The following is a 26,297-nucleotide window of genomic DNA, read 5'->3' as shown; positions in this document are numbered from 1 at the left end:
CACGCTGCCCTCCAATACTAAATTGGTGATCCCTTGATGCCTCAGAACATGTCCTACCAACCGATCCCTTCTTCTAGTCAAGTTGTGCCACAAACTCCTCTTCCCCCCAATCCTATTCAATACCTCCTCATTAGTTATATGATCTACCCATGGTTTGTATGCTGTGCAAAATTCGTCTAAGAATCTCTCTTACTTATGAAGAAAAGTGTACCTATAGCAACAAATGCAGCCAATACCAAGTGAAAACATGATGAAATTTCACATGTAAAAAAATTTTTGTTTTGTTATGTTTTTGAACTTCCTCTGCTAGGAGTGTGAATTGTGAATCCTTCCTGGTCATGCAAACAATGTTTTATGAATTTATTTGTAAAAGTATAGACAGTGTAAATTAAAATGTCCTGTGGTGCCTCTCCTGCTCCAAGTCGGCCCGTTTGACGTCCTACCCCCCTTAAAAACAGTGTATCTTTCCACAAAAAATACAGTTTCTAAGTTCAAATGGTTCAAATGGCTCTGAGCACTATCGGACTTAACAGCTATGGTCATCAGTCCCCTAGAACTTAGAACTACTTAAACCTAACTAAGGACATCACACAACACCCAGACATCACGACAGTTTCTAAGTGTTATCATAATGTGATTAATGACTCACAATACAATTCCATGACTACCAAACCCTGTGTAAACTGCACATCAACAGCAGTTTCATTTCCGCAGTATTTGCTGTGCAATTTTTGGGTTGGTTGGTTGTTTTTGGGGAAGGAGACCAGACAGCGAGGTCATCGGTCTCATTGGGTTAGGGAAGGACGGTGAAGGAAGTTGGCCGTGCCCTTTGAAAGGAACCATCCCGGCATTTGCCTAGAGCGATTTAGGGAAATCATGGAAAACCTAAATCAGGATAGCCGGACGCGGGATTGAACCGTCGGCCTCCCGAACGCGAGTCCAGTGTCTAACCACTGCGCCACCTCGCTCGGTGCAATTTTTGTGTTCTTATACGTGTGCCACATTGCTTGTAAAACTGCGACGGCAGGGGGCGGCGTGAAAGACGGCTTGTAGAGGCGTTGCCTTGCGGGCCGCAGGTGGGGCAGCGGCAAGCAGACGTGCACCATGATGGGCTTCGGCGAGGCGGTGGTGGGCGACCGCCAGCACCTGCTGCACTATGTGGCGCTGGAGATGCGCGACTACGGGCCGTGCCAGGAGCTCGCCTCGGCCATCGGCATCCCCATCGGCGACAACTCCTTCTGCACCACCAAGACCAAGAAGGCGTCCATGTGCGAGGGGGACTCCGGCGGGCCGGTCACGTGCCGAGGGTCAGTAGTCACGACTGATGGCGATTTATTACGGGACACGGCCACTTTTGGGTTTCTGCTCGTCTAGAGGTGACTATTTGTCAATTTTCGTCTTTCCACATTCCTTTTTGGTATTCACTATTTTAATACACTACTGGCCATTAAAACTGCTACACCACGAAGATGAAATGCTACAGACGCGAAATTTAACCGACAGGAAGAAGATGCTGTGATATGCAAATGATTAACTTTTCAGAGTATTCACACAAGGTTGGCGCCGGTGGCGACACCTACAAAGTGCTGACATGAGGAAAGTTTCCAACCGATTTATCATACGCAAACAGCAGTCACTGGCGTTGCCTGGTGAAACGTTGTTGTGGTGCCTCGTGCAAGGAGGAGAAATGCGTACCATCACGTTTCCGACTTTGATAAAGGTCGGATTGTAGCCTATCGCGATTGCGGTTTATCGTATCGTGACATTGTGGTCGCGTTGGTCGAGATCCAATGACTGTTAGCAGAATATGGAATCGGTGGCTTCAGGAGGGTAATACGGAACGCCGTGCTGGATCCCAACGTCCTCGTATCACTAGCAGTCGACATGACAGGCATCTTATGCACATGGCTATAACGGATCGTGCAACCACGTCTCGATCTCTGAGTCTACAGCTGGGGACGTTTGCAAGACAACAACCATCTACACGAACTGTTCGACGACGTCTGCAGCAGCACGGACTATCAGCTCGGAGACCGTGGCTGCGCTTACCCTTGACGCTGCATGACAGACAGGAGCGCCTGTGATGGTGTACTCGGCGACGAACCTGGGTGCACGAATGGCAAAACGTAATTTTTCGGATGAATCCAGGTTCTGTTTACAGCGTCATGACGTTCGCATCCATGTCTGGCGACATCGCGGTAAACACACATTGGAAGCGTGTATCCGTCATCACCATACTGGCATATCACCCGGCTTGATGGTATGGGGTGCCATTGGTTACACGTCTCGGTCTCCTCTTGTTCGCATTGACGGCACTTTGAACAGTGGACGTTACATTTCAGATATGTTACAACCCGTGGCTGTACCCTTCATTCGATCCCTGCAAAACCGTACATTTCAGCAGGATAATGCATGACCGCATGTTGCAGGTCCTGTACGGGCCTTTCTGGATACAGAGAATGTTCGACTGCTGCCTTGCCCAGCACATTCTCCAGATGTCTCACCAATTGACAACGTCTGGTCAATGGTGGCCAAGCAGCTGCCTCTTAACAATACGCCAGTGACTACTCGGTATCGTGTTGAAGCTGCATGGGCAGCTGTACCTATACAAGCCATCCAAGCTCTGTTTGACTCAATGCCCAGGCGTATCAAGGCTGTTATTACGGCCAGAGGTGGTTTTTCTGGGTAGTGATTTCTCAGGATCTATGCACCCTATTTGCGTGAAAATGTAATCACATGTCAGTTCTAGTATTTTTTTTTGTCCAATTTCTTCTTGGTGTAGCAATTTTAATGGCCAACAATGTAGGAGGCGAAGTAACTGATGTTGAGTGAATAGAAACAAAGCCCGCCTGGTAAGCTGGGCAGTGTAACGCACGGCATTCTGGATTGGGAAAGAGTGCCTGGTCCCCGGCATGAATCCGCCCGGCGGACTTGTGTCGAGGTCCAGTGAGCCTCTGGATGGTTTTTAGGCGGTTTTCCATCTGCCTTGACGAATGGGGGCTGGTTCCCCTTATTCCACCTCAGCTACACTATGTCAGTGATTGCTGCACGAACAAGTTCTCCACGTACGTGTACACCACCATTTACTCTACCACACAAACATAGGGGCTACACTCGTCGGGTGTGAGACGTACCCTGGGGGGGGGGGGGGGGGGGGGGGAATCCACCGGGGGCCGAACCACACAACAACCCTGAAAGAGTGGTTCGGTGTGGGGCGCTGGAGGGGGTGAAGTGGACCGCGGTAGTTGTTGTGGGGTTGTGGACCACTGCGGCTCCAGAAGGGACGGAGCCTCTCCGTCGTTTCTAGGCCCCCGTATAACATACAATACAATACAAAACAGAAAAAAGTCAAAGAATTGGAATTTGCAAACTGACAGGTGTAAAAAATGTTGGTGTATTCGCGGTGGAACGGGGAAGATAATAATAGGGGTATGATGCCTATCTGCTAGTGCTGCTTCAGTGTCTGAAGCAGGGGTGGCTCGTGGAATATTTTACCAATATGCTACAATGTGGTGGCCTATATCTTTTTGACTTGCTGGGCTGACACTCAATACATATTATAAAAGAAAGCGTACAATGTGCGTGCTGCTAAAACTCTTGAACGATTCCCGATACGCTCAAGGGAGTTGTATGGTGTGGTAGCCCTCTATCCCCCACCAATGAAGAAGGTTCCTGTTTTCACTTGAAGGGCGTGCTTTTAGAGAAACAAGGGATGGCAAGTTTCGTCCTCCAGAAGTTTCTACAACGTTCAGAACATTTGAGAGTATTCGAGAACGTTCCAGAACATTCGAGAGCATTCCACAACATTCCAGAATGTTCCACAAATATCCTGGATATTCTAGAGTGTTCCGGAATAGTCTTAAACCGTCGGGAAGATTCCAGAATGTTCGGGAACATTCTGGAACGTTGCAGATCATTGTGGAACATTTCAGAACACTCTAGAATGTTGTGGAATGTTCTGGAGTATTGTGGACCATTCGAAAACTTTTTGGTATGTTCTGGAATTCGTCAATGGTTAGGCTACCCATTAGTCGGAGTATATAATGCAATACCCGTCGTGGGTTCAAAGGGAGGAACCGAAAAAGTAGTTAAGTGAGTGAATGAAAACAAACAGTGCACTGTGAGTGGTCAAAGTGATACAGTGACTGGAAATAACCCAAAAATAAACTATGAAAAGTGTGCAAAGTGTTCTTAATGTATTTGTTAATAAAAAGTTGATTACAATACCCAAACGTAAAAGAGGAGCAGGTCTCCCCAGTTCTGAAGCAAAACGGCGAAAACAAAAAGGACAGCGAAAAAATGAAACAGACTAAGAGCGCGAAGTTCCGAACGAACAAAAGTGAGCAGAGAAATCGAGGAACAACGAAATCGACGGACTGAAGAATATACGTTTGGGACTCAGTCTTATAATACAAATTGCGAACTCAAGCCAGCCACGAATATATCATCCGGTGAGAAGCGCGGAGAAGTAAACGGTACAACCTAACAAATGACGCATTCCACTGCGACCCGACGAAATAATATAACAAATACAAAAATTTCGTTATCGGAAAAATGGATAACCTCTGCCAGTTTTGCAATGCGAAAAAATTCAGTAAAGAAACACCAGGAGTCTCTTACATGAAATGGAAAATTCGATTACCACCACTAGAAGCACCTTCGGCAGGACAGTTTACAGAGGTGATATAGATTATGGTTTTTCCATGGAAGGGGAAATGTATCACAACGTGGTATCATTACTACAACTACCGAACGAAGACCATAAATTTCATCGGAAGTGAAGAAACAGAAGAAATTGATCAACGATGTACAAATAACAGTGGACTGAGACGAAAAGTAGTCCGAGATCTACAGAGGATCTTTCACAAATACAATCAATTGATTCAAATATTCAGAACAGCACTAGACTGAATGATTTCTGATGACTATAAAGTTATAATTCGATCCGATAAAAGATCACATGGACAAAACGAACTTCGATTTAATGCGCCTCGGATAGACGAAGTGGCCATTATGGATAACAAAAACACAAACCATGACATAACTGTACAACGAAGATGAGAAGGCCTACAGTGCATTGCAGACACACATCGTTCATATGATGCCCAGTATCCTTTCATATTTCTGCACGGAGAGGACGGATATCATTTTAATGTGAAACAAATATCCAACCTCAAACAGGAGTAGAAACAAACAAATAACTCATTTTCAAGGAGTTCTATGTTTATCACTTAATGATCAGAGACGATGAAACACATAATCAGATTCTCAACACTCGCCGTTTATTCCAACAATTCCTGGTAGATTTGCATGCGAAAACAGAAGCGGAACGGATCCTTTACCTATGAGTGAATCACAAGAAACTACGCACGGAAGATTACATCCATCTTCGAGACGCAATCATAAACGACGGAAACATTGACGACATTGGTACAATGGTAATCTTAGCCTCATCATACGTAGAAGTCCGAGACAAATGCACGAATACACTCAAGGTGCCATGACCTACAGAAGAAAACGTGGATGTCCTGGCCTCTTCATAACATTTACATGCGACTCGTCGTGGCCAGAAATCAAAGAACAACTTCAATACGGACATTCCCCCTGCCTCGACACGACATAACAGCCAGAGTTTCCCGACAAAAATAAATCAGATTTATTCAAGTCGCCACAAAATACATCTTTGGAACCGTTAGCTGCTGGATGTAAACAATCGAATGACAAAAACGAGGACTGCCACACGCACACAATCGCATATGGTTACACGACAGACTTCATTCCACGGATCACCCAAGCTGAATTTCCCAGTCTGCAAGAAGATCCGGAATCTTACGACATATTTGTGAAAAACGTGATGTGTGTGCTGTCCTTAGGTTAGTTAGGTTTAAGTAGTTCCAAGTCTAGGGGTCTGATGACCTCAGATGTTAAGTTCCATAGTGCTTAGAGCCATTTGAACCATTTTAATAGCGTTAAGAATATGAAAAATTCTAGTGAATATAAATACGAAAAAACACAGAAGAATTATACATCTCTAGAGGATCTGACTGTCTTGCTGGCAGAGATATAGAATAAATTACAATTTCCTGACACATAAAGTAATCAATGTGTGTTGGGCAAACTTAAAGGTATTAAAATTATCGTATATGTAACTCTCAGACCGTTCTGCAATTTCTCTACTGGGGAAGTAATACTAGCTCAAATGTGTTGACCATGGCCTCTTTTCTGCTTACGGCTCCTAAAATTGGAATATATAAGTGTTATTTTCTTAGCTGGATGGGTACTTGTTGTAGAAGAGTGTAGTTTTATGGATTATTCGGTAATGGCAGGATGTAATATCTGGACACTCGAACAAAAAGACAATCATGACCTATAATGGCAGAAGTATGTGTCTGCTTTCGTCAATCACTTTGTCAGCCAATTGAGTGGTGTGAGAAGGTTAAGTATATTTAAAAGATCTAGTGACAGCAATTAAGTTAATGCAAAGGTACGTCCTGATTGTCTTGCTGGTAACGATATAGAACAAATTATACCTTCCTCATATGTAAAGGAGGACCTGTTTAGCGAGCAGACTTGTACCACTACCTGTTAAAGTTTAACACTAAACTCATTCTGCAACCTCTCTTCTGGGGAAGTAATACTACATTAGATATTGTTGATCATGACGTCTTTTTCTTGTTACGACTCCTAAAGTTGGAACACATAAGTGCTGTTCTTTAGCTGAATGTGTACATGTTGCGGAAGAGTGAAGTTGTCATTGATTAGTCAGTAATGGCAGGATACCATGCGTTGATACTATATTCAAAAATAGTTTACACAAAGAAGCGATACTAGCATCTGTTTTGTAGCCAATCTGATGGAGCATTTCAGAGTTACTCCACCAGGTGTTCATCTCATCTGTCCACGTTACTTCCTATAGAACCTTTTTCTTGAGGCGTGATGCACCATTCTCATAAATGACCGAGATTTAATGCAGTTTGTCTATGAGAAACGCTCTATGCAATCTTTCCTGATATATGATGAATGTTGTTGTTGTGGTCTTCAGTCCTGAGACTGGTTTGATGCAACTCTCCATGCTACTCTATCCTGCGCAAGCGTCTTCATCTCCCCGTACCTACTGCAACCTACATCCTTCTGAATCTGCTTAGTGTATTCATCCCTTGGTCTCCCTCTACGATTTTTACCCTCCACGCTGTCCTCCAATACTAAATTGGTGATCCCTTGATGCCTCAGCACATGTCCTACCAACCGATACCTTCTTCTGGTCAAGTTGTGCCACAAACTTCTCTTCTCCCCAATTCTATTCAATACTTCCTCATTAGTTATGTGATCTACCCATCTAATCTTCAGCATTCTTCTGTAGCACCACATTTCGAAAGCTTCTATTCTCTTCTTGTCCAAACTATTTACCGTCCATGTTTCACTTCCATACAAGGCTACACTCCTTACAAATACTTTCAGACATGACTTCCTGACACTTAAATCTATACTCGATGTTAACAAATTTCTCTTCTTCAGAAACGCTTTCCTAGCCATTGCCAGTCTACATTTTATATCCTCTCTACTTCGACCATCATCAGTTATTTTTCTCCCCAAATAGCAAAACTCCTTTACTACTTTAAGTGTCTCATTTCCTAATCTAATTCCCTCAGCATCACCCAACTTAATTCGACTACATTCTATTGTCCTCGTTTTGCTTTTGTTGATGTTCATCTTATATCCTCCCTTCAAGACACCATCCATTCCATTCAACTGCTCTTACAAGTCCTTTGGTGTCTCTGACAGAATTACAATGTCATCGGCGAACCTCAAAGTTTTCATTTCTTTTCCATGGATTTTAATACCTACACCGAATTTTTCTTTTGTTTCCTTTACTGCTTGCTCAATATACAGATTGAATAACATCGGGGAGAGGCTACAACCTTGTCTTACTCCCTTCCCAACCACTGCTTCCCTTTCATCTCCCTCGACTCTTATAACTGCCATCTGGTTTCTGTACAAATTGTAAATTCCCTTTCGCTCCCTGTATTTTACCCCTGCCACCTTTAGAATTGTAAAGAGAGTATTCCAGTCAACATTGTCAAAAGCTTTCTCTAAGTCTACAAATGCTAGAAACGTAGGTTTGCTTTTCCTTAATCTTTCTTCTAAGATAAGTCGTAAGGTCAGTATTGCCTCACGTGTTCCAGTATTTCTACGGAATCCAAACTGATCTTCCCCGAGGTCGGCTTCTACTAGTTTTTCCATTCGTCTGTAAAGAATTCGTGTTAGTATTTTGCAGCTGTGGCTTATTAAACTGATTGTTCGGTAATTTTCACATCTGTCAGCACGTGCTTTCTTTGGGATTGGAATTATTATATTCTTCTTGAAGTCTGAGGGTATTTCGCCTGTTTCATACATCTTGCTCACCAGATGGTAGAGTTTTGTCAGGACTGGCTCTCCCAAGGCCGTCGGTAGTTCCAATGGAATGTTGTCTACTCCGGGGGCCTTGTTTCGACTCAGGTCTTTCAGTGCTCTGTCAAACTCTTCACGCAGTATCGTATCTCCCATTTCATCTTCATCTACATCCTCTTCCACTTCCATAATATTGTCCTCAAGTACATCGCCCTTGTATAGACGCTCTATATACTCCTTCCACCTTTCTGCTTTCCCCTCTTTGCTTAGAACTGGGTTTCCATCTGAGCTCTTGATGTTCATACAAGTGGTTCTCTTATCTCCAAAGGTCTCTTTAATTTTCCTGTAGGCAGTATCTATCTTACCCCTAGTGAGATAAGCCTCTACATCCTTAGATTTGTCCTCTAGCCATCGCTGCTTAGCCATTTTGCACTTCCTGTCGATCTAATTTTTGAGACGTTTGTATTCCTTTTTGCCTGCTTCATTTACTGCATTTTTATATTTTCTCCTTTCATCAATTAAATTCAATATTTCTTCTGTTACCCAAGGATTTCTATTAGCCCTCGTCTTTTTACCTACTTGATCCTCTGCTGCCCTCACTACTTCATCCCTCAAAGCTACCCATTCTTCTTCTACTGTATTTCTTTCCCCCATTCCTGTCAATTGTTCCCTTATGCTCTCCCTGAAACTCTGTACAACCTCTGGTTCTTCCAGTTTATCCAGGTCCCATCTCCTTAAATTCCCACCTTTCTTCAGTTTTAATCTACAGGTCATAACCAATAGATTGTGGTCAGAGTCCACATCTGCCCCTGGAAATGTCTTACAATTTAAAACCTGGTTCCTAAATCTCTGTCTTACCATTATGTAATCTATCTGATACCTTTTAGTATCTCCAGGCTTCTTCCATTTATACAGTCGTCTATCATGATTCTTAAACCAAGTATTAGCTACGATTAAGTTGTGCTCTGTGCAAAATTCTACCAGGCGGCTTCCTCTTTCATTTCTTAGTCCCAATCCATATTCACCTACTACGTTTCCTTCTCTCCCTTTTCCTACACTCGAATTCCAGTCACCAATGACTATTAAATTTTCGTCTCCCTTCACTATCTGAATAATTTCTTTTATTTCATCATACATTTCTTCATTTCTTCAATTTCTTCGTCATCTGCATAGCTAGGTGGCATATAAACTTGTACTACTGTAGTAGGTGTGGGCTTCGTATCTATCTTGGCCACAATAATGCGTTCACTATGCTGTTTGTAGTAGCCTACCCGCATTCCTATTTTCCTATTCATTATTAAACCTACTCCTGTATTACCCCTATTTGATTTTGTATTTATAACCCTGTATTCACCTGACCAAAAGTCTTGTTCCTCCTGCCACCGAACGTCACTAATTCCCACTATATCTAACTTTAACCTATCCATTTCCCTTTTTAAATTTTCTAGCCTACCTGCCCGATTAAGGGATCTGACATTCCACGCTCCGATCCGTAGAACGCCAGTTTTCTTTCTCCTGATAATGACATCCTCTTGAGTAGTCCCCGCCCGGAGATCCGAATGGGGGACTATTTTACCTCCGGAATATTTTACCCAAGAGGATACCATCATCATTTAATCATACAGTAAAGCTGCATGCCCTCGGGAAAAATTACGGCCGTAGTTTCCCCTTGCTTTCAGCCGTTCGCAGTACCAGCACAGCAAAGCCGTTTTGGTTATTGTTACAAGGCCAGATGAGTCAATCATCCAGACTGTTGCCCTTGCAACTACTGAAAAGGCTGCTGCCCCTCTTCAGGAACCACACGTTTGTCTGGCCTCTCAGCAGATACCCCTCCGTTGTGGTTGTACCTACGGTACGGCTATCTGTATCGCTGAGGCACGCAAGCCTCCCCACCAACGGCAAGGTCCATGGTTCATGGGGGGGATGATGAATGTAGACAGCGTTATTCCCATCTTCTTCTGGTTGCACTGTGTTGTGTTTTATATGTATACACTCTGGCCATTAAAATACTACACCAATAAGAAATGCAGATGATAAACGGGTATTCTTTGGACAAACATATTATACTAGAACTGACATGTGATTACATTTTCACGCAATTTGGGTGCATATATCCTGAGAAATCAGTATCCAGAACAACCACCTCTGGGCATAATAACGACCTTGATACGCCTGGGCATTGAGTCAAACAGAGCTTGGATGGCGGGTACAGGTACAGCTCCCCATGCAGCTTCAACATGATACTACAGTTCATCAAGAGTAGTGACTGGCGTATTGTGACGAGCCAGTTGCTCGGCCACCATTCACCAGACGTTTTCAATTGGTGAGAGATCTGGAGAGTGTGTTGGCCAGGGCAGCAGTCGAACATTTTCTGTATCCAGAAAGGCCGTACAAAATAGTTCAAATGGCCCTGAGCACTATGGGACTTAACTTCTGAGGTAATCAGTCCCCCAGAACTTAGAACGACTTAAACCTAACTAACCTAAGGACATCACACACATCCATGCCCGAGGCAGGATTCGAACCTGCGACCGTAGCGGTCGCGCAGCTCCAGACTGTGGCGCCTAGAACTGCTCGGCCACTCCAGCTGGCTAGGCCCGTACAGGACCTGCAATATGCAGTCGTGCATTATCCTGCTGAAATGTACGGTTTTGCAGGGATCAAATGAAGGGTGGAGCCACGGGTCGTAACACATCTGGAATGTAACGTCCACTGTTCAAAGTGCCGCAATGCGAACAAGATGTGACCGAGACGTGTAACCAATGGCACCTCATACCATCATTGTCTATTGGCAATGTTAATGACAAAATTCATTCTGGATGATCACACTTAGCAACAGGACATACTCAATCAGCAGCTGTACTAGCTAAGGTGAGAGTAAGTCCAACATGGTGAACAAGGAAGGTGGCACAGAAACACGGCATCAGCCATGCCTCCATATCCAGGATACCGTCCTCTAATCATTTCCATCCCTATCGAATCCACTTTGTGCATGAACTCAACAGTAATGATACTGCCAGGCAGGTGCAGTTCTGTTAACGCTTGCGAGAAAGATGCTCACACCAATGAAATGTCCACTCTGACATTATCTTCAGTGATGAAGCTTGTTTCTATTTGAACAGAACAGTTAATAGACATAACACCGTCTTTTGGGCAATTGAGAATCCACATCTCACTGTCAAAGCATACACTCACACCAATCCTAAATGTGTGGTGTGTCATACATGGGAATGTCCTCATTGGTCCCATATTTTATAACTGCATGCTCAATGCTGCACAGTGTAGACATCGGCTCAAGGGAACGTCAGTAGCTGGCTGCTGTGGCCGATCGGCTCTAGGCGCTTCAGTCCGGAACCACGCGGCTGCTACCGTCGCAGGTTCGAATCCTGCCTCAGGCATGGAAGTATGTGATGTCCATAGGTTAGTTAGGCTTACGTAGTTCTAAGTCTAGGGGACTGATGAGCTCAGACATTAAGTACCATAGTGCTTAGAGCCATTTGAACCATTTGAAACGTCAGTGCCCGATTTGGATGGTCTGCCTCTGGAACGGAGGTTAAAAGTTTTTCCTCCAGCACGACTGGGCACCTGCACACTTTGGGCGAAACGCCCGCCGACTCACGAATTGAGATCTTCTTAGGTCGCCAGACCAACGCCATTGGACTTTTGCCTTTTGGGGCACCTCAGATCCACAGTGTACACCAACACAGAAAGAACGTTAATTGATATGCGGGAGAATACACCAGAGCCCGCACAAGAATACCGACAGTGACATTTCAGTTGGTGTTGAGTAGTGTAAGTCGCAATGTTTGGATGTGTCGTCTGCAGGATGACAGACAGTTCGAAAACCTTGTGCAGTAGAGGTGCATGCTAATTTCTGACTTAGGATGGCGCTTTCATTATACTGTTACTTTTCAGGTCGTCGCTGACTGGCGGTGTAACATTTTGTTTGTGAGATTGAAAGACATCTGAAGCAAGTGTTGATCCACTAATTACGACTTTGTCCTATGGGCCATGGCTACTTAATCACCCCTGCAGACTTCGTCCTAAGGGACATGACTATTGAATTACCGTGTATTTGTAAATGAGTCTTACAGATTTTCTTTTTCTTAAATGTGTCTTTACTGCATGGATATATAGGGTGTTCAGAAATACCAATTACAGATTTCTGGGACTTGTAGAGGGGAGTGGGTGCATGATATTTTGAATAGGAACCCATGTTCAGAAATGTATGTTTCTGTGCTTCAGCCATTTGAAAATATGTGTGCTAGATAGGTTCATAACAGGATAGTCATGGAGGGGGGTGGTTATGTCGGAGTCGCTGGTGTCACCTGACGTCTATCCTACCTCTCTCGCCTGGTTAGAGCCTCATTCACATGTCTGTGAGTGGCAGAGGTGGTGTGACGTGTTGGAGGTGGTATGGGTGTAGTTGTTGGTCATCCAGACCCTACCAGAACGTGCTGGGAGTGACATCCAATGCACAGGCAATTGACTGTGTACTCGTTGATGGTTTCTCTTCAAAATGATGCAGTATGGCCTCTTGAAATTCAGAGGTGTGGCGATGCTTTGGAGCAATACAGTAATTTCTGCTGTCAGTCAAGGTGTCCCTTTATTGAAGCCATTGCATCTGACGTAAGCACCCACCACCATGACTACCCTATCGCGAACCACTTGCCAAACATATTTTTACATGGCTTTAGCACAGAAACGGTATGTTCGCGACCAAGTGTTCCTACAGCTAAGTTTAGTAAGTCAGTTAGGGAAATTGCATCGCATCCTGAGTGTCTCGCATTTTGTGTGTGCAGGCAGCTGTACGGGATCAACTCAGACAAGATTCCGAAGGGGCCGAAGCTGATCCGCGAGTGCGGCGAGAAGGTGCTGTGTAACTACTTCATGTACCTGGGCTACTACAAGGGCTGGATCAACCGCATCATCTATAACAACACGCTAACAGACACGGACTCCACGCCGCTGCCCACCAGACGCCCCATCATCCACGGGACCGAGGGTGGGATAAGGGCTGCAGCAGCTGCCACCGCAGCATGTCCCCTGCTAGTGAGTGTCGGGCTGCTCCTGTGTCTGCACAAATAAATTCCAATCTCTCCTACCCTGCTGTCCTCATTAGCTGAAAGCTGTCGAGTTTGCACTCTCTAAAGGGTATACGGGGGCTGTTTTTATGCAGTGTGGCAATTACTTGGGGGGGGGGGGGGATGGGAAAGCCACTACTCGAGTCACACCACAAGCATCCACACAGACATGTCTAATGGCAGCACTGGCGTAAAATGACTAAAATTGTTGTCACACAGTGAGACGCAAGCTTATAAAGTTACACTCAAGCGCTCACTAGCACCTCACTCGCATTGACCCACACTATGATTATCTCTCACAGGCCTTAAGACAACAGAGAAGGGCCAAAGGTGCTATACCTGGGAGTAAAACAGAGGAAAACCACAGAAGACTAAAGGAGCAACACTGGGGAATGGGGCTGGCTGCCCACTTACAAAAAACATGAGTGAGCCAGTCATCGCCGGCCGCGGTGGTCTAGCGGTTCTGGCGCTGCAGTCCGGAACCGCGGGACTGCTACGGTCGCAGGTTCGAATCCTGCCTCGGGCATGGGTGTGTGTGATGTCCTTAGGTTAGTTAGGTTTAAGTAGTTCTAAGTTCTAGGGCACTTATGACCTAAGATGTTGAGTCCCATAGTGCTCAGAGCCATTTGAACCATTTGAGCCAGTCATCCTATTAATAGATTGAGGACATCTCTCTATAATTTATGGATACAACATAACAAAACCTTAAAACTCTAATCACATTCATTTCAGTGTCATTTAAAACAGGCAATGCCCTTGCCGCAGTGGATACACTGGTTCCCGTGAGATCACCGCAGTTAAGCGCTGTCGGGCGTGGCCGGCACTTGGATGGGTCACCATCCAGGCCGCCATGTGCCGTTGCCATTTATCGGGGTGCACTCAGCCTCTTGATGGCAACTGAGGAGCTACTCGACCGAGTAGTAGCGGCTTTGGTCAAGAACACCATCATAACGGCCGGGAGAGTGGTGTGCTGACCACACGCCCCTCCTTTCCGCATCCTCCACTGCGGATGGCACAGCGGTCGGATGGTCCCGATGGGCCACTTGTGGCTTGTAGACGGAGTGTTCATTTAAAACAGAGGACAGATCTGCTGGCAAATCTGCCGCCACACTCTGGCCCGTAAATAAAACATAACCTATTAAAATGAGGCGCACAATGATCGGTACGCCACAAGCACCACATGTTGGGGGATACTCTCGTCAGAGCAAGAAGCCATGCATTAAAGGATTGTGACTTATGCGAAGACTAGTGAGAAGGAACTGATTTGTCTTTGTAGCTGAAAGGAGGTACACTGAGGTCGTATAGAGGGCTTAACTAAACTGAGCTTATTGTCTGTCATTTCCAGCCACTCGTCCTCGATGCATAACTGTGTACCTCGACAGCGACGTGATAGCATGCAGGGGGATGGTACCTTCAAAACACTAAGGATCACGACACGCCTTCTTGGCTGATACATCCGACCTTTCATTCCCCACAATACTCATATGCAGAAAGACACGTCCTTCCCCAGCCATTGTAGTTGGAGGATAGTGTCCTGGATATTCTAGACTACTCCATCTGCTGGGTGCAATCGTTGTACAGAGTAAATGGCACTGAGTAAATGAGAACAGACAAGGTATTTAGCTCTTGAAACACGCCCCACCTGCTCCAGTGTCCGCAAATTCGCATATGATTCCTTGTTGAAGGCATAGGTCACGAATTAGCTAACATTGCGTGGCGCTCTACGAGTTTTGTGATGTCATTTCCTATTGTTTCGCCGGCCGCGGTGGTCTAGCGGTTCTAGGCGCGCAGTCCGGAACCGCGCGATTGCTGCGGTCGCAGGTTCGAATCCTGCCTCGGGCATGGGTGTGTGTGATGTCCTTAGGTTAGTTAGGTTTAAGTAGTTCTAAGTTCTGGGGGACTGATGACCACAGTAGTTAAGTCCCATAGTGCTCAGAGCCATTTTTGAACCTACTGTTTCACGTTCAGAAGCCACTTTCTCACATAAAGAACAATGTAAGTTCTGTAACGTTTCAGCAACACACCATTCGAAGTAGAACCAATAAGAAGCAAGAACCCTATGTACATCATACTTAAATAATTAGGTATTTAAGATCACATCTTATTGTAACTGTGAGATAAACCATGTAAATGTGAAATACTGGTACAATAATAATCGGTGTAACTGCCAGCATGTTGAATGCAAACATTGAAACCTGCATGCATTGTGTTGTACGGGTGCTGGATGTCTGTCTCTGGAATAGTGTTCCACACCTGTTGCACATGGTTGGTGAATACAGGGGCAATTAATACTGTTCGTGCATGGTCATAGAGCTGTTGTCCGATGATATCCCATATGTGCTCGATTCTAGATAGATCTGGTGATCAACTGGGCCAAGGCAACATGTCGACACACTGTACAGCATGTTGGGTTACAACAGCAGTATGTGAGCGAGCGTTATCCTGTTGGAAAATAACCTCTGGAATGCTATTCATGAACGGCAGCACAAGAAGTCGGATCACAATCTGTCAGTGTGCATAGGATACACACGAGACTGCTCCTGCTGTCATACAAAATCGCACCCAGGACCATAACTCCAGGTGTAGGTACAGTGTGTCTTGCACACAAACAGATTGGTCAACACACTGTACAGCATGTAGGGTTACAACAGCAGTATGTGAGCGAGCGTTATCCTGTTGGAAAATAACCTCTGGAATGCTATTCATGAACGGCAGCACAAGAAGTCGGATCACCATCTGTCAGGGTGCATAGGATACACACGAGACTGCTCCTGCTGTCATACAAAATCGCACCCAGGACCATAACTCCAGGTGTAGGTACAGTGTGTCCTGCACACAAACAGATTGGTCGACACACTGTACAGCATGTAGGGTTACAACAGCAGTATGTGAGCGAGCGTTATCCTGTTGGAAAATAACCTCTGGAATGCTATTCATGAACGGCAGCACAAGAAGTCGGATCACCATCTGTCAGGGTGCACAGGATACACACGAGACTGCTCCTGCTGTCATACAAAATCGCACCCAGGACCATAACTCCAGGTGTAGGTACAGTGTGTCTTGCACACAAACAGATTGGTCGACACACTGTACAGCATGTAGGGTTACAACAGCAGTATGTGAGCGAGCGTTATCCTGTTGGAAAATAACCTCTGGAATGCTATTCATGAACGGCAGCACAAGAAGTCGGATCACCATCTGTCAGGGTGCACAGGATACACACGAGACTGCTCCTGCTGTCATACAAAATCGCACCCAGGACCATAACTCCAGGCGTAGGTACAGTGTGTCTTGCACACAAACAGATTGGTCGACACACTGTACAGCATGTAGGGTTACAACAGCAGTATGTGAGCGAGCGTTATCCTGTTGGAAAATAACCTCTGGAATGCTATTCATGAACGGCAGCACAAGAAGTCGGATCACCATCTGTCAGGGTGCACAGGATACACACGAGACTGCTCCTGCTGTCATACAAAATCGCACCCAGGACCATAACTCCAGGTGTAGGTACAGTGTGTCTTGCACACAAACAGATTGGTCGACACACTGTACAGCATGTAGGGTTACAACAGCAGTATGTGAGCGAGCGTTATCCTGTTGGAAAATAACCTCTGGAATGCTATTCATGAACGGCAGCACAAGAAGTCGGATCACCATCTGTCAGGGTGCACAGGATACACACGAGACTGCTCCTGCTGTCATACAAAATCGCACCCAGGACCATAACTCCAGGCGTAGGTACAGTGTGTCTTGCACACAAACAGATTGGTCGACACACTGTACAGCATGTAGGGTTACAACAGCAGTATGTGAGCGAGCGTTATCCTGTTGGAAAATAACCTCTGGAATGCTATTCATGAACGGCAGCACAAGAAGTCGGATCACCATCTGTCAGGGTGCACAGGATACACACGAGACTGCTCCTGCTGTCATACAAAATCGCACCCAGGACCATAACTCCAGGCGTAGGTACAGTGTGTCTTGCACACAAACAGATTGGTCGACACACTGTACAGCATGTAGGGTTACAACAGCAGTATGTGAGCGAGCGTTATCCTGTTGGAAAATAACCTCTGGAATGCTATTCATGAACGGCAGCACAAGAAGTCGGATCACCATCTGTCAGGGTGCACAGGATACACACGAGACTGCTCCTGCTGTCATACAAAATCGCACCCAGGACCATAACTCCAGGCGTAGGTACAGTGTGTCTTGCACACAAACAGATTGGTCGACACACTGTACAGCATGTAGGGTTACAACAGCAGTATGTGAGCGAGCGTTATCCTGTTGGAAAATAACCTCTGGAATGCTATTCATGAACGGCAGCACAAGAAGTCGGATCACCATCTGTCAGGGTGCACAGGATACACACGAGACTGCTCCTGCTGTCATACAAAATCGCACCCAGGACCATAACTCCAGGCGTAGGTACAGTGTGTCTTGCACACAAACAGATTGGTCGACACACTGTACAGCATGTAGGGTTACAACAGCAGTATGTGAGCGAGCGTTATCCTGTTGGAAAATAACCTCTGGAATGCTATTCATGAACGGCAGCACAAGAAGTCGGATCACCATCTGTCAGGGTGCACAGGATACACACGAGACTGCTCCTGCTGTCATACAAAATCGCACCCAGGACCATAACTCCAGGTGTAGGTACAGTGTGTCTTGCACACAAACAGATTGGTCGACACACTGTACAGCATGTAGGGTTACAACAGCAGTATGTGAGCGAGCGTTATCCTGTTGGAAAATAACCTCTGGAATGCTATTCATGAACGGCAGCACAAGAAGTCGGATCACCATCTGTCAGGGTGCACAGGATACACACGAGACTGCTCCTGCTGTCATACAAAATCGCACCCAGGACCATAACTCCAGGTGTAGGTACAGTGTGTCTTGCACACAAACAGATTGGTTGCAGGCTCTCAGCTGGCCTCCTTCTAACCAACACATGGCTATAATGTCATCGTGGCAGAACCGGCTTTCATCACAAAACACAACAGACCTCCACCCTGCCCCCAATGAGTGCCTATTTGACACCACTGAAGTCGCAGATGGCTGTGGTTTGGGATCTGTGGAAAGCACGCCAGAGGGTGTCTGGCTCAGAGCTGTCCTTGAAGTAACCGATTTGCAACACTTCACTGAGTCACTGTTATGCCAACTGCTGCTGAAATTGCTACTGCAGATGCAGTACGATAGGCCAGAGGTGTACGCCTAACACAATGGCCTTCCATCTCGGTGGTCCCATGTGGCCATCTGGAGCCTGGTCTTTTTGCAACTGTGCCAGTAATCATGTATAGTGGCTACATTCCTGTCATGTCTTTCTGCAGTATTGTAGAAGAAACACCCACCTTCTCATAGACCTAGTACATGACCTCTCTCAAACCCAGTGAGTTGTTGATAATGTCATCTTTGTAACCGTACAGGTATTCTTGATTAACGTCAACTCAGCACATCCAGTCTGAGAGGTTACTAATGTGCACAGCCTTTACAGCGTGCATTCAAAGCAAACTTGACTTGCATCTCCATTGTGGCACTACTAGCACAACTTGTATACGAATGGCACGAAACTGGAAAAGACGTCATCTTTCAGATGTAGAAACGCGCCTACCAACTTTGGTTTATGTCGCCCACCACCTCCTTGGTGTCGTGATTTTTTTTCCGTCAATGTAAAAGGCCACTCATTGCACACCTTCAGTGTAGCATAGTTCATAATGATTCAGTCGGCAGCGGTTCACATCCCACTTTTTTCCCATTTCCACGTCTTCTAAAAGGTTATGGCACTTTCTTATTAAATTAATAGAAATAATTTCTGTAATATTTGATGTTATGTAAATACGAGGGGGGGGGGGGGCTCAGAAGAAACCGGATTGTTGTCATAAAAAATTTATTGATGAACCTTTTTACAAAATTACTTCAGTCACCTTCAAAATACTCTTCATTACAAAAAAAAAATGGCTCTGAGAACTTTGGGACTTAACTTCTAAGGTCATCAGTCCCCTAGAACTTAGAACTACTTAAACCTAACTAACCTAAGGACATCACACACATCCATGCCCGAGGCAGGATTCGAACCTGCGACCGTAGCGCTCGCGCTGTTCCAGACTGTAGCGCCTTTAACCGCTTGGCCACCACGGCCGGCTCTCCATTACAGGCGATGCACTTGTCAAGTCTCTTTTTCCCACTGTTGGAAGCATGTTTGCAACTCCTCAAGTTTGATATTGTCCAGTGCCCTTTGCGAAGCTGTTCTTACCACCTCCACATCGTCATAACGCTCCCCTTTTACCGTTTTTTTCACTCGTGGAAATAGGAAAAAGTCGCACGGTGCTAGGTCCGGCGAATATGGAGCGTGGGGAACGACAGACCACCTCTGAGATGCCAAATAGTGGGTCACTCGTAAGGCCGTGTGTGCTGGAGCGTTGTCGTGATGCAGAAACCAGTCACCTGGTCGCCAAAGTTCCAGGCGTTTTCTCCTCACATCCTCTCTCAGACGCCTTAAAACATCAAAGTAAAAGTGCTGGTTAACAGTCTGGCCAGGGGGTACGAATTCCCGATGCACAATTCCACGAACATCAAAAAAGACAATGATAATCGTCTTCACATTTGACCTCACTTGCCTTGCTTTTTTTGGTCTGGGTGAGTTGGGAGTCCTCCACTGGCTTGACGCTTGCTCGGTTTCTGGATCATACCCGTAACACCAACTCTCATCCCCTGTAATGACTTTGTTCAAGAAGTTTGGATCACGTGCAGTGTCTGTTTTCAACTCCTGAAACACATTCATGCGGATAGTTTTTTGCTCCTGTGTGAGAAGGCGCGGAAAAAATTTAGCAACAACACGTCTCATGTGCAAATCCTCACTCAATATCCGCTGGCGTGAGCTCCAACTGATTCCCGTCTCTGCTGAAATTTGGTCAATCGTTTGGCGACGATCCTCGTTGATCTTTTGGCGGACCTTTTCAATGTTCTCCTCATTTCGCAATGTTGAAGGTCGCCCAGAAGTGCCCAACCTACTCTAAAACCTGTGTGCGGCTCATAGCGTCCTCCTGGAAAGCTTCCTGAAGCATTTGGTGTGTCTCCGTTGCAGTTTTTTTCAGCAGGAAACAAAATTTCACACACACTCTTTGTTCTTTTAAAGTTGCCATAACGACACCGCAGAGGTAACCCGCCAACAGTCAGAGAAACACAATACCATACTTGCACGTTCAGCTCTACACTGACGCCGTTTGCACATCTGTTTCATGAAAGTCTCTACTAACACCATCTAGCGTGAGAACCCTGCACTACGTCTACGAATGGCAGCGCCCTCGGAGTCCGGTTTCTTTTGGGTCCCCCCTCGTATAAGGCCGTGCCTGAGAGGAACGAGTATGTTCGATTTTGTGAACTTTCATAAGCTCATGTCTTTACTGAACCGAAATGGTACTTCCCTTCCTGCCTTATAACGTGTTTATGGATATTGAAGTTTTTATTAATCTGTAGTGTAGAGGGAACAGTGTGGTTAGTGTATGGAGAAGGTATGTAGGAAAGGTGTGTTGTAATAAGCAAAGTTGGAATTTCACACGTGTCTGTTTTCGTAAACAAACTGTATGGTTTGTGAGGCAAATAAAGCCGAAAACTGTCACCGGAGAGTGCCAAGAGGGCAGACTCAGCTCGTCACGTGTGCCAACAGCGCTGTCTCTCATGACATGGAATTTTCCTATCCGTGGCCACGTAAACGTTAGCTGCTTCCACTCGTGTGAAGACAGCTTCAGGCAGGTGTCGTCAGCTTTGCAACTGGTGACATCGTTGAGGTGTTTCTGACCACAAATATTTCAGCCGTATGTTTTCCGACCATCAAATGAAGCCGCAGCTGTGGGCGTCTCTGGTCGAAAATACGAGAGTAGTGGGACAAAGAGATGTCGCACCACTCTGCATTGGTGCCATATTTATCCAAGATGGCAGATCCAAGGCGGCAGTGATAGATGCGGCAACATTGCCATAACGTCATGGTGGGAAGTTCAAATTTTGGCAGGAAGATAGGTCAATGGGGCTACCTCCACTAACCTAACCCCACACCCTCCCCTCCTCCAGAAAATGGCAGGAAGTTCAAATTTATGCAGAAAAAAGGTCACTTGAGCTACCTCCAATAACCTAAGAAAATGGCAGGAAAATAGGTCACTTGGACTACCTACGCTAACCTAAGTCATTCGACCGCTACCCCTTCCTAGAAATTGGTGGGGAAAGGACTCAACCTGTGCTTGGTTTCAGGATAGGTGGACATAAGTCTTTATTTTACATGCAGTGTTTATTTAAACAATTTGAGTCAGTAGTTCAATCCAGTGTGTTCACCATGAGGTCCGGAGTCTAACTGACCTGACTGTCGTCCCATGGTGGCCTGGTGGAAAAGTGGTGGGAAAAGGACTCAGCCTGTTCTGAGCTGCTAGAGAGAGGAATGAGTGTACTTTATTTATTTTGGAACAATTTATTTCGCGACGGATTTGATGTACTACCTTTATTACACCAATATGGAACACTCACTCTGATGTACTTGGGGTCACACTAGATAGTCTACAGACATGCAATCTACTTGTAAATCACCGAAATGATGGAGTACACAGATGTGCAGACACGAAAACTACTCGTAAATTGTCTAAATAATGCATGTAAACGCTCTGGAGACACGCTCACTAATTCTAAACTGTCCAAATAATGCAGTACACAGCCTACAGACCTGTTCACAAAATAATGCAACAGACACGTCTACTATGCCTGAAATTGTCAAAATAATGCATATATAACGGTCTGCCAACACGGTCACAATGCTTAAACAGACAAAAATAATGTAGTGCACAAACACTCATTGCACGTAAAGAAACGCTTTCGAACTATAGTCAGCTGCAGTGTATCAGAGGCTCCAATGCACGCAGACAAACACAGGGGTGCGAGCCAGTGCTCGCAGGCCACTGTCACCTATAGCCAGCAGGTGAAAGTCGCATCTATTTTCAGGTACACAGTTAGAATTCTCTGAGTGTTATACTTACATCACATGTCTATGTAAATAAGAGCCAAGTCACCCTCGGGACATGCACATATTTACCATTTCTGGCGTGATGCCTCTCTACCTGTGGTCCAGTGAAGACCTAATTGTCGAGTGATTCATCCTCACAGACACAGCTAAAAGGTTCTCAGTGTTATACTGATATTACACGATGCGCTATAGAAATCAGTTCCAATGCTTCCCAGAATAGCACAGGGTCCATTGTTCCAAGTGATCCTAATGGGATGTGCGAGCTGTGCACGCATTTATGCGCCCAGCTTGGCTAACGCAATGCCATGAAACGTTCACGTCATGACTCACCATCACAGGTGCATCTAAAAGGTTGTCAATGTTATACTGATGTCACATAGCTATGTAAATAAGAGCCAAGTTGGAAACTGTAAAGTGTCACATAAATAGTTAACACCCACTTTTGTAGGAGCTTCCGTGATGTATCTCTGGTAGCGGGAATTCGAGTGGTAAACTGACATTTTGAAAACAAGTGGGTATTACAAAGGTTTACGAAAACCCAATGGGCTTATTCCATTTGCCCTCATTGAAGATGTCGTCGTAACTGCCGCCTGCCTCACGTCTGCTGTGCAGCGAGCTACCTTAATTTAAGTATTAACTGTATTTTTCTTACTTGTCACTTCTTCTTCCGTGTGTATTTGCTTTTAGGAAGCTTTAATTGTCGGGTGCTATTAATAGTGCTCCATAGATTTCGTGTTTGTTTTGAATACAGTCAGAGAGAGTCACTTTAGTCAGCCATAGTGCCCGTAGAGTCAGTGTCGTCGTAATTGCCGCCTAACTCACGTCTGCTGTGCAGCGAGCTACCTTAATTTAAGTATTAACTGTATTTTTCTTACTTGTCACTTCTTCTTCCGTGTGTATTTGCTTTTAGGAAGCATTAATTGTAGGGTGCTATTAATAGTGTTCCATAGATTTCGTGTTTGTTTTCAGTACAGTCAGAGAGAGTCCCTTTAGTCAACCATAGTGCCAGTAGTGCTAGTGTTTTCAATACATTCCAGAGACAGGTAGTGCTATTTTCATTGTTTTCTACAACTAGTGGCTAGCAACCACAGTTTAGTGAATAAATAGCCGCCTTTAGTGAATTAGCAGTCGAGTTAAAGGTTGATTAACTCTCTTCAGTAAATTGATTTCTTAGGATGGATAGGATGTGTGACTGCTGTGTACGGACGCAGGAGGAGCTGGCCACTGTTCGCGAACAGCTGAGCGTGTTGATGGCCGCGGTCAGCCGTCTTCAGGCTGCTGCCTCGGAGTGCAGCGGCAGTGGGGAGTCTGGTGCGTCGCAAGGTACACCCCAGGTGTTACATGCTTCACCCACTGTCCCTGCTGTCGAGACATCTTCGCGGGTACCGGGCGCGGTTGGGCCACCCTCTGCGGGTTCAGCGGCGTTCGCGGCGCACGAAGCGGAGGGTCAATGTGGAGGCTGGCCGTGTGGCATCGCCCGCTCTGCCTGTGAGTGGACATGTGGCTGCTCCTTCAGCAAGGTCCGAGCAGGCACACGGGGGGAGGGGTTTATTAGTTATTGGGAGCTCCAACGTTAGGCGGGTGATGGAGCCCCTTAGGGAAATAGCGGGAAGGTCTGGGAAGAAGGCTAGTGTTCACTCTGTCTGCTTGCCGGGGGGTCTCATCCGAGATGTGGAGGAGGCCCTACCGGTGGCGATAGAGAGCACTGGGTGCACCCGACTGCAAATTGTTGCTCATGTCGGCACCAATGACTCCTGCCGTCTGGGTTCAGAGGTCATCCTCAGTTCGTACGGGCAGTTGGCGGAAGTGGTGAAGGCGGAAAGCCTCGCTCGCGGGGTGAAATCAGAGCTAACTATTTGCAGTATCGTTCCCAGAACCGATCGCGGTCCTCTGGTTTGGAGCCGAGTGGAAGGCTTAAACCAGAGGCTCAGACGATTCTGCGGAGATCTGGGGTGCAAATTTCTCGACCTCCGCTATCGGGTGGAGAAATGTAGGGTCCCCCTGAATAGGTCAGGCGTGCACTACACGCCGGAAGCGGCTACAAGGGTAGCGGAGTACGTGTGGAGTGCACATGGGGGTTTTTTAGGTTAGCGAATCCCCTCCCTAGGCCCGACAAGACGCCTCCTGAGATGCGGCAAGGTAGGAGTAGGCAAAATGCAACAGGGAATAACAATATTAATGTGCTAATAGTAACTGCAGGAGCGTCTACAGAAAGGTCCCAGAACTGCTCTCATTAATAAACAGTCACAACGCCCATATAGTACTAGGGACAGAAAGTTGGCTGAAACCAGACGTAAACAATAGTGAAATCCTAAACTCAGATTGGAATGTATACCGCAGAGACAGGCTGGACAGTGAAGGAGGAGGCGTGTTTATAGCGATAAGAAGTGCAATAGTATCGAAGGAAATTGACGGAGATCCGAAATGTGAAATGATTTGGGTGAAGGTCACGGTTAAAGCAGGCTCAGACATGGTAATTGGATGTCTCTATAGGCCCCCTGGCTCAGCAGCTGTTGTGGCTGAGCACCTGAAGGATAATTTGGAAAATATTTCGAGTAGATTTCCCCACCATGTTATAGTTCTGGGTGGAGATTTTAATTTGCCGGATATAGACTGGGAGACTCAGACGTTCATAACGGGTGGCAGGGACAAAGAATCCAGTGAAATTTTTTTAAGTGCTTTATCTGAAAACTACCTTGAGCAGTTAAACAGAGAACCGACCCGTGGCGATAACATATTAGACCTTCTGGTGACAAACAGACCCGAACTATTTCAAAAAGTTAATGCAGAACAGGGAATCAGCGATCATAAAGCGGTTACGGCGTCGATGATTTCAGCCGTAAATAGGAATATTAAAAAGGGTAGGAAGATTTTTCTGTTTAGAAAAAGTGACAAAAAGCAGATTTCAGAGTCCCTGACGGCTCAACACAAAAGTTTTGTCTCAAGTACAGATAGTGTTGAGGATCAGTGGACAAAGTTCAAAACCGTCGTACATAATGCGTTAGATGAGTATGTGCCAAGCAAGATCGTGAGAGATGGAAAAGAGCCACCGTGGTACAACAACCGAGTTAGAAAACTGCTGCGGAAGCAAAGGGAACTTCACAGCAAACATAAACATAGCCAAAGCCTTGCAGACAAACAAAAATTACGCGAAGCGAAATGTAGTGTGAGAAGGGCTATGCGAGAGGCGTTGAATGAATTCGAAAATAAAGTTCTATGTACTGACTTGGCAGAAAATCCTAAGAAATTTTGGTCTTATGTCAAAGCGGTAGGTGGATCAAAACAAAATGTCCAGACACTCTGTGACCGAGATGGTACTGAAACAGAGGATGACGGACTAAAGGCCGAAATACTAAATGTCTTTTTCCAAAGTTGTTTCACAGAGGAAGATTGCACTGTAGTTCCTTCTCTAGATTGTCGCACAGATGACAAAATGGTAGATATCGAAATAGACAACAGAGGGATAGAGAAACAATTAAAATCGCTCAAAAGAGGAAAGGCCTCTGGACCTGATGGGATACCAGTTCAATTTTACACAGAGTACGCGAAGGAACTTGCCCCCCTTCTTGCAGCGGTGTACCGTAGGTCTCTAGAAGAGCGTAGCGTTCCAAAGGATTGGAAAAGGGCACAGGTCATCCCCGTTTTCAAGAAGGGACGTCGAACAGATGTGCAGAACTATAGACCTATATCTCTAACGTCGATCAGTTGTAGAATTTTGGAACACGTATTGTGTTCGAGTATAATGACTTTTCTGGAGACGAGAAATCTACTCTGTAGGAATCAGCATGGGTTTCGAAAAAGACGGTCAT

At 45.6% G+C, this 26,297-nt stretch overlaps 1 protein-coding gene across 1 annotated transcript in view; it reads left to right on the top strand.

Annotated features, from left to right (window-relative positions):
* Positions 1 to 26,297, top strand: part of LOC126106122 (uncharacterized) — a 246,989-nt gene that overhangs the window by 56,583 nt on the left and 164,109 nt on the right. Inside the window, exons 3-4 of the mRNA XM_049912367.1 lie at positions 1,077 to 1,307; positions 13,191 to 13,440. Of these exons, the coding sequence (XP_049768324.1) occupies positions 1,077 to 1,307; positions 13,191 to 13,440 (481 nt within the window). The remainder of the gene's footprint in view (positions 1 to 1,076; positions 1,308 to 13,190; positions 13,441 to 26,297) is intronic.

This window comes from Schistocerca cancellata, chromosome 10 (genome assembly GCF_023864275.1).
Source record: "Schistocerca cancellata isolate TAMUIC-IGC-003103 chromosome 10, iqSchCanc2.1, whole genome shotgun sequence".
NCBI lineage: Eukaryota > Metazoa > Arthropoda > Insecta > Orthoptera > Acrididae > Schistocerca > Schistocerca cancellata.
The sequence above is the reverse complement of the archived record's forward strand: the minus strand, read 5'-3'. Positions and strand labels throughout refer to the sequence as shown.